We start from the raw sequence: 10,035 nt of genomic DNA, 5'->3' as shown, positions 1-10,035 counted from the left end.
TACGGTGCAAAAAAAAAAACTAAAAAAGGGTTAAAGTAATTGTATTTAAGTTAATTTTCATTAATAAGAACACAAAAATTACAAATTAGTTTAACTTTAGGAATTTAACTTTTGTAATTAATTTTGAATATTTATCATTCATCTATTTATTTATTCATTCACTCACTCATTTTTAGGCGGTGACGCCTATATGCCAGGGCACGATGGAGGGTTCGTTCGTGTGAGAACTAAGGATGGGCCGATACTCGATACCAAATATTCGATACATCGATATTTTGACAAATTTGAAAAGTATCGATACTTTCGAAAAATATCGCACTTTCGATACGTTTTCGATACTGAACACGTGACCTGAGCCTGCGGTCTTCTGGTCAGCACCTGAGGTTTAAAAATGCACTTTTGCGCAAACAAATATTGATTTTCTTGTCAATATTTGCATTTTTCTATTGCCTTGACTTGATCTAGTCCACAGTGAAACAAAAAGACCAAAAATCAACATTCCTGGCTAATATTTATAATGCCAGGACTGTCCTTTGTATGGTCAAACAATTCACGTGACATACCAATGACGTCAATACGAAAGTGACGTCATAATATCGATATCGAGAAAAAAGGCAAATATCGTATCGATATCGTATCGTTTTGAAAAACCTGTATCGGCCCATCCTTAGTGAGAACAGAGAGAGGAGAGAGGATTGGTAACAAAGTACATGCGACAGGTCACGTGAGGTATTTGTATTTGCCTGTCCGCCATCTTGGTCGCGCGATTGTGAACTTGTGAGTATTTTCTTGTAGCGAGAAGCCTTGACTTCAAGATTTGTAGCTGTTATATTTTTGCGCTCACCTACAAACACATAAAGAACTCGTAGTGCACACATACAGCTAAATCGACATACTCGCACACGAGATAGGTCGAGGGTCTACATAAATTGTGGTTTACGCATCGAGCTCTACGCTACGTGTCGGTGAGCTGTTTTGGTCAGACCCTGTCCTGTCATAACTGAAGTTGAACTGAATATAACCATTGAAAGCAATATAAACACTGTCAGACTTGAAATATTTGCCATCTTAACTACTGGCGGCATTGTGATTTGAGCTTAACTGAAGACGTGATCAGTACAGAAGAAGTTTACTATCAAAACTGCTGAGATTGCAAAAGATAGAAAGGTGAGCTAAGTTTTATTTGCTTGAACGTGTACTAACTACCGTAGATTATGGTGTCTTTAATGCAATATAGAGCAGCAGTGGGGTTACATGACGTTCATTTGACGGCCAAAGAATACTCGGATCGTATGAAAGGGAAATTCTCGTCTACGCTGTTGTTTATGTTTTACCTGGAAGCGATATATCTGCCAACATTAAAAAGAGTAATCCGTTCATGGCAAATGGCTTATTACGCTAGGCTTTGGTTTACACAAATGTGTCTTTATCGTTTCTATATTCCCTTGTTGATTCGACTTGCCAATGATGTTGAGATGAATCCTGGCCCTTTTTACGTTGTGAATTCGTCAAAAACTGTCACGGCTGACTATAATCAAGGTGATGTTGCACTGTTTGGAAGAAATGCTGGCAACCAATGCGTAGCGATGTGCCTAACTGCAGTTGTTTACAATTGTAAAAATAATGCATCGTGGTCAAGAGATCAGCTAAATGAAGTTTTGATTCAAGTTTTGATTGTTCAAGGCAATGTGCTTTATTCTCATATTAGCAAGTCAGTAGGGAAAGACAGATTGTTGCTATCTGAGATTCCATCTGCATTGTCCATAAATGACGAAAACTTTTTCATTAATTTTAGCAGTAGTTTTGCTGGCGATTTACACATGTCTGATGTAAGAGACTGTTTTTTCCCATTGCAACATGTACTAAATATGTTAATAAAAGACTATGATGCCTTTCTGTTGACTGTTGAAATCAATACGGTTGATATTATTATTGACAACAAAGGTAATTATAGAATTTTTGATTCTCATTCACGAGATATCCATGGTAACATTGCTGCAAATGGAACAGCAGTACTGTTGGAATTTACTAGTGTACAGGAAATGGTGCAGTATCTGCAAAACTTCTACAGAGAAAAGAATGTAGTGCCATTTGAAGTGTTGGGTATGAAAGTTGAAAATTTATCAGTTAATCAAAACTGCAGGTACACAAGTTCTAGTGCTCTAAGTGTACCATTTTCTACAACAGATAACACTGTAGGGTGCCAGGGATCATGCAGTCAAAGTCAATGTCACAATTTTGAATCAGACATAAGAAAAGAAAATGTAGTTAACAATAGCAGAAAGAGAAAACAAGCACAATCAGAAGAACACAAAGAAAGCTTGCTGATGTTTAGAGAAAAGAAAACTGCAAGGAAAGAAGCTGAAACATGTGGTGAAAGGAACAATATGTCACAAATGTATAGAGAACAGTACATATGATAGAAAAAAAGCAATTGAAACCAAAGAGCAGAGAGAAAATAGGTTAAGAAAGCCCAAGGAACAAAGAATTAAAACAAAGAAAATTGAGAGCAAAGAACAAAGAGAGGATAAATTAAAGAAGCATCGAGAACTAATGAGAAAAAGACGAGAAACTGAAACCGAACAGCAGAGAGAAAATAGGTTGAAAGAGAGAAGAGAACGATATAGGAAAAGCAAGGAAACTGAAACCAAACAGCAGAGAGAAAATAGGTTGCAAGAGAGAAGAGAACGATATAGGAAAAGCAAGGAAACTGAAACCAAAGAGCAACGAGAAAAAAGATTAAAGACAAAAAGGGAATTAAAACAAAGAGTAAAGGAAACTGAAACTAAACAACAAAAAGAGGAGAGGTCGATTAAAAGAAGAGAAGCCTACAAAGCCAAAAAGGGTTGTGATAATGACAAAACACAAAAATCTTGTGATGATTTGATTGTTATTTTTCGTGAACTGGTTGCTTCAGGGCCAACTTTTGTTTGCACATGTTGTGAGCAGTTATGGTACAAACATAGTCTTGTCAGAACTGATACTGTACTAAAACTTAATAACGAAGCTGTATTAAGATGCATAAGAAAAGATGAACAGTGTTGTACAGCTCAATGGGTTTGTCATACATGTTATAATCACCTGAAGCAGAATAAAGTGCCTCCATGTGCAGTCCAGAATAAAATGAGTTTTCCACATAAACCTGACCATTTAGACTTAACAGAACTAGAGTGGAGGCTAGTATCACCACGATTGATCTTTCAAAAGATACACGAAGCAGCTAGGGGAAAGCAATATAAAATTCATGGCAACATAGTGAATGTTCCTGCTGATGTTGTTAATACCGTGAATATCTTACCAAGACTATCAACTGAAACAGACACTATCAAAGTGCAGCTTAAGAGAAAATTAAAATACAAGAACTATGTCCTGTCTCAAAACATAAGACCATCCAAAGTTTTTGAAGCAGCTAAGTGGTTGACTGAAAATGGTGCACTTTACAAGAAAGAAAGTATCAAACTGAACCCAGATTGGAATGGTTTGTTAGCAGGGTTTAATGAAAATGACATGTCAAATGATAGTGCTTGCAGCAGTTCAAGCAACCTTACAGAAAACAATACACCTATAGCTTCAACTAAGTCACTGAATACCACTGTGCAATCTTTTTCAGAACACAGTAGATTGCTTTCATTTCAATTTGGTAAAGTTTTTATTTGCCTTGACTGTGAACAAGTTTTAATAGACTCAATGAATTTAGAAAATCATCTTTTGTATGATCATGGAGTAGAAACTGATACTGAGTGTTGTGAGGAGAGTAACTATATTCCATTTTTTCATCAAAATGACTGTAATAGTAATGAAGTGGTTTTCTTTTGTTCTTTGTGTAGTGCCTGGGAAAAAGAGCAATCACTTTTTAGTGAACACATGGCCATTGTACATGATCTACCACCAATGGAAGATGATGTATCCTCTCAATTCAGTGAAGCAACAGCTAATGTAAGTACTTCCGTTGTGGTCAAACTGTTCAGATATAAAATGCTTGATCCCAAAAATGTTGTTCTTGTAGAAACATGTTTGAAAGGGTATGGATTAGCAAACACTATTTCTCTTAAAGCATTAGTAGGTATACCAGTAACTTTGAATGTATCAAGGTGCTTATCTAGTTCAACAGATGTGCATTTATCTAGTAGAGATCTTTGTAAGGATTCCTGTCCAACTGAAATGGAGGTAAATGACCCTTGGAATGAAGTGGATGAAATTGAAATGTGTGCTGGTACTTTGGACACAATGTTAACATGCCCGGACTTTGTAGAAGATTGTGAACGTGAAAAGGTTTTGAACTTTGCACCAGGTGAAAGCAATCATCCAATTAGTATTTTCAAAGACCAATATTGCGAAGAGCTAGCATATCCTGGTATATTCTGTGGTCATGCAAGAGCAGATAATAAGGAAAGAAATGTACCTGTGTATTATAGTGACATTTGCAAATCAGAGTTAAGACGTTCTGATCGTAGAGTTGCTCAGTGTATGGAAAATATTTTCTTTAAACTGAAAAAGCTGCAAATGAAAATAATTTTAGGCAAGTGCCAGATTGCATTGCGAAAGCATAAAACAAATGGAAAGAGACTAACAGCAGGCGAGTTAAAAAAAGAAGGTGCTTTAGACAAATTAGTTCATTTGAATGAAGGGTACAGATTTCTAAGAGCTCTTCGTGGTTCCCCGCCATACTTTGAGAAGTCTAAGAGAGATCTATTTGCCATGATAAGGCAACTTGGATCTGTAACACTTTTTTGTAGCTTTTCTGCAGCTGAAACAAAGTGGAATCATCTGTTAAGAATGTTAGGTGAATTAATTGATCACCAAGTATACAGTGATGATGAATTAAATGCCTTGTCATGGGAAGAAAAGTCAAGGTTAATTCAAAGTGATCCCGTCACATGTGCAAGGCATTTTGATTTCCAAGTTCAGCAACTAATTGTAAAATTTTTGCAAAGTGATTGTGCACCACTGGGGAAAATAGCAGATTGGTTTTATCGAGTTGAATTTCAACAACGTGGCTCGCCACACATTCATATGCTTTTATGGATTGAAGGTGCACCAAAGTTTGGTGAAGATTCAGACGAAAAAGTTTGTGAATTTGTTGATAAAATCATTTCTTGTTCAAAACCTGCAAGTGGCTGTGAACTAGATGAATTAGTTTCTCCTCAAGAACATAAACATTCATTTACCTGTAAAAAGAAGTTTCAAAAACAGTGCAGATTTAATTTTCCTCAGCCTCCAATGAAAAGCACTCAAATATTGTATCCTTTAAGTGACATTGAGAATACAAGTCTTTTGAATCAACACAAGGCTACTTGGAAAGAAATCAATGAAAAACTTAATACTATGAGGGAAGGAGAGAATATTTCATTTGAAAAACTTCTTAATGAACTTGGGGTCGCTGAAGAAGAATATATTCTGGCTATTCGATCTTCCCTAAGGAGGGCAACAATTTTTTTGAAACGAAAGCCAAACGAACTTCGAATCAATAATTATAACAAGCACTGCTTGCTTGCATGGAGAGCAAACATGGATGTCCAATTTATCCTAGATATCTACTCTTGTGCAACATATGTTGTTTCTTACGTATCAAAGGCACAGAGAGGTATGAGTGAACTTTTGAGAAAAGCATTTGAGGAAGCTCGAGAAGGAAATTTGAGTATTAAACAGCAAGTGCGTGACATAGGTAACAAATTCTTAAACAATGTTGAAATAAGTGCACAAGAGGCGGTATATATTGTACTTCAGTTACCAATGCGACGCTCCTCTCGTGAAGTGGTGTTTATCAATACAGCTTTACCGGATGAAAGAGTGTGTCTTTTGAAATCGATGGATGACATACAGCAGCTAGAAGATGAGTCTGAAGATATTGAATCAGGTGGCTTGATAAAAAGGTATACTAAAAGGCCATCTTGTCTAGAGAATGTGACATTAGCTGATTGGGCCGCTTGGTATGACAATAGGAATTCAAACCTTAAAAATCTACAAAAATCCAAAAGTACTGATGTCGATGGTTTGCCATTAGAAATATTTGATGATGATAACAATGAAGATGATGTTGGTAAAGACAATACTGATACATGTAGCAATGAGCTGACATCAAAGAAAGGCAAAAAAGAAACTCAGAAGCGGTCAAAAGCTAGGGTAATAAGAAGTGTCTGGTTTAATAGAGAAAGTCATCATAAAAGCACTATCGTGAGCTGCTAATGTTATTTACTGCTTGGAGAGATGAAAATACTGATTTGCTAGGAGACTGTGAGAATTACATGGAGAGGTGTCAGATATTGAAAGAACAGATAAATGACCAAATGGCTCAGTATGCACCATGTAGTGAACAACTAGAGCAAGCATTAGATGATGTACAAACAATAGAAAGCACTGATGATATGTGGGATTGTGTAGCTCCAAACACACAACATGTAGAACTGAGTCACCTTGCAGAAAATGAATGTCAACATGTATGCAACACAGAAGAAGTAAGGAACTATGATCTTTCTGGAGATCTGGGAATTCCTGCTAGTACTACTAGTAATTATGAACATAATATCTCATTTGATGAATTGCCAGATGAAGAGTATAGGGAAGCTGTTCGTTCTCTAAATGTTGAGCAGTTAAATTTTTTCTACCATGTTTTACACCTTGTGAAGACAACCAGTGAACCCTTCTATTTGTTTCTTTCTGGTGGCGCTGGAGTTGGAAAATCTCACTTGACTAAAGTACTGTTTCAAGCAGTTTACAAATATTTAAACACAAGAGCTGGTGTTGATTTTCATCAAATTACGGCTTTTCTAGTTGCTCCGACTGGTAAAGCTGCCTATAATATTCAAGGGAGTACAATCCATACAGCATTAGCAGTGCCAGCAAACCAGTCCTTAAAGATTTATAAGAAGCTTGATGCCAGTCGTTTGAATTCCTTGAGATGTAAATTTGCTGGTTTGAAGATAATTTTCATTGATGAAGTATCAATGGTAGGAAATTCCATGTTTAATATTCAAATTAACAAAAGACTCCAAGATATCATAGGTACAGATAATGATTTTGGAGGAGTGAGTATTATAGCAGTTGGAGATTTGTTTCAACTTCAACCAGTATTTGATGGCTATGTTTTTGAAGATTTGGAGAATGATTATGCTCCCTTAGCAGCTAATCTGTGGCAGAAACATTTTCAGATGTTTGAATTACATGAAATTATGCGTCAAAGAGAGAGCCGCGAGTTTGCAGAAATTCTTAACCGGCTGCGTGAGGGTATTCACACTGAGAATGACTTGAATATACTGAGAGCAAGAATCGTGGAAGATCCTGATCAGAACTATCTCAGACATGCTCCACACCTATTCATTCAAAATGACAGGGTTGATGAGTTTAACAAGTCAGTTTATAATTCTGCAGCTGGCAGAAAATTTATTGTCAAGGCAGTTGATAGTGTCATTGGTGCTCAGTCTGAGGAATTAAAGGCACGGCTATTGAAACAGGTTCCAGATGATCCACGAAAAACTATGCAATTAGCAGCTTGTCTTGCAATTGCAGAAAATGAAAGGATTGAGGTCTGTCAAAACATCAGATTGGATGATGGTCTTACGAATGGTAGTGCAGGTTTAGTGAGATTTATTAGTCTGCTAAATTCTGATTGTCCTGATGAAATTGTTTGGGTTGAATTTGATCATGCTAAAGTTGGAGAGAAAACTCGGAATGAAAATAGAAGCCTTTACACTGATTATATCCAGCAGAGTTGGACACCAATAAAACCTGTTTGTGTAACATTTTTTGTAGGAAGAGGTAAAGCTGCTCAGATCGTTCGAAAACAATTTCCTTTACGGCAATCTGCAGGAAAAACTATTCACCGTTCTCAGGGTGACACTGAAACCAAGGTTGTAGTTGATCTTACTTCAAGAAGAGCTATTCCTCACATTCATTATGTTGCATTAAGCAGAGTTACTACCATTGATGGATTGCATATAAAGAATCTCAATGAAAAAAAGATAACTGTGAGTAACAAAGTTAAGAATGAAATGCAGAGATTGCGAACAGCAGCTTATCTTCAGCCGTCTATAATATCCCTTGCAGACATTGCTGAGAATTTTGTCAAGATAGTCTTTCTTAATGCACGCTCTCTTCACAAGCACATATCAGATGTGAAAAATGATTTCAATGTTAAGGCAGCAGATATAAATATCTTTGTTGAAACTAGATTGTGGGTGTTTGACCAAAATGACAAATTTGAAATTAATGACTTCTCCTTGTTTAGAAACGATGCATTGTTTGATAGGCAGTTGCATACACAAAGACCATTCTATGGAACTGCAGTTTATACCAGAGCTCAGTGTTATGATGAATATCCTAAATGTCAAAATATGCACGGAGTTGAAATAACAATTATTAAAGTTGAATGTCTGCCAGATGTTGTTATTGCTGGCATTTATAGATCACCAAAAGTGCCAATGAGACATTTGCTTCAAGCATTGAGAGAACTTCATTCCATTATGTCAACAGAACGTTTTCATATAATACTTGGTGATTTTAACATTGATTTTAATGATGGTGTACAAAACAGCAGTATACATAATCAAATGATTGTAACATATGGATATAAACAACTTATTTCAAGCTTTACCACTGATAACAGAACTACAATTGATCACATTTATACAAATCTAAATGAATCAAGAGTCCAAACTGGTGTTCTCGAGACATACTTTAGTGACCATAAAGCTGTGTGGATAGCAACCAAAAAAGAGTAGAAACATGTACATTTTTGTAGGCTATAATGACTAGTAAATGATTAACCTTTTATGCCCCATCATCCACATACAAATTCTACTGACTGATCTCCATACATTTTCTTATAGCAATTGTTTGGAGAATTTGTTAAAAGTTCAAAGCAATTTCCCTTTGGTGACCATTTTATTACAGTGTAATTCTCCTAACCTCTTCTCTTAATTTAGTATTGACATTGTGAGGAGAAATTTGTAATGATCACTATTAGGTCTTAAGGAAGCATAAATTACATGTAAAGTATGTGTTTCAAAAAGAAAGAAAATTTAAATGAATTTAGTATCTACAGTGTACTTGTGTTACATTTTAAAGTGTTGTAGTTCATCAGCCTTGGTGTCTAAATAAATTTGTGTAACGGCTCCTTTGAGTCCCCTGTGACCATTTGGGTCACAAACCCCTCCTTGTGACCCTTTGGGTCACAAACCCACCATATTGCAACTGTACTTATTAGGTAAGTATACGAACAGTACACATGTCCATGTAATTACACATGTATGTTAATAATGATCGATGTGACATCTAACAGGGATGTTGCTAAGAAAACACTAAGCCGGCTCATCAACAAGCCAGTTGGCTTTTATGGCCTTCGTAGCACTAAAAGTTTATCTAAGTCTTGGTTTTCATGTGAAATTTCAGCTGTATTTACCATAAGTAGTCTTTTAACCGTTGAAATTGGCTGGCAGCCGGCATCTACATGTACACATAGTCGTGATATGTAAGTTACCGGTATAAATACATGTATGTTACCTCATAATATTGCACATGCATTGTATTAGTTATTGTTAAAAAATTATTAATATTTTTAATTATTTTTTTCTTTTATTTTGTTTACAGAACAGAAATGTAAAACAACAAGAAAATGCACAAGATACAGTCTTCAGAGAATCCACTGATTGCCATGTTATGTCCAACACTTTCAATCTACATTATTATCTACAGATATTGAAACAACACACAGCAACAACCATGTAGCGGTAACATTCAAGTTGAAAAGAAACTGTGTTAAACATCTCCGGATTCACCAATGAAAAGACCCTTCAATCGGAGGTCTTCACTGGCTCACCACTGTATCAACTTTACTTCCTGGAGTCCACTTGTACTGTATGTGTGTATCACCTCCAAATGATAACATATCTTATCTTAGCAACCTTACTTGCTGGACTTCTATTGTAGTGTAGAATTACCTCTAAAATGTAGTAACAATGTTTTGGATTTATTGGTCTTATCCTGCATCACAGATTGTATAGTCAGTGAAGACAAATATCAGCTGCATTTAAACAAGAG

The 10,035-nt window shown here is 36.0% G+C and overlaps 3 protein-coding genes across 3 annotated transcripts in view; all 3 read left to right on the top strand.

Moving 5' to 3' along the window:
* The window catches only part of LOC144650589 (uncharacterized), a 124,289-nt gene that overhangs the window by 69,767 nt on the left and 44,487 nt on the right, over positions 1–10,035 (top strand). The window lies entirely within an intron of this gene.
* On the top strand, positions 1,810–6,178 carry LOC144647983 (uncharacterized). Its single transcript, XM_078507642.1, has 3 exons — positions 1,810–3,532; positions 4,112–6,040; positions 6,150–6,178. The coding sequence occupies exons 1-3, from the start codon at positions 2,554–2,556 to the stop codon at positions 6,176–6,178; spliced, it is 2,937 nt and encodes a 978-aa protein (XP_078363768.1). The 5' UTR covers positions 1,810–2,553.
* Positions 6,178–9,497, top strand: LOC144650575 (uncharacterized). The gene has a single exon (XM_078510274.1). It carries the CDS (start codon positions 6,186–6,188, stop codon positions 8,715–8,717), a length of 2,532 nt encoding a protein of 843 aa, XP_078366400.1. The 5' UTR covers positions 6,178–6,185; the 3' UTR covers positions 8,718–9,497.

Source organism: Oculina patagonica, chromosome 4 (assembly GCF_052425735.1).
Source record: "Oculina patagonica isolate OP01 chromosome 4, crgOcupat, whole genome shotgun sequence".
Lineage (NCBI taxonomy): Eukaryota > Metazoa > Cnidaria > Anthozoa > Scleractinia > Oculinidae > Oculina > Oculina patagonica.
This window is presented reverse-complemented; position numbering and strand designations above follow the sequence as displayed.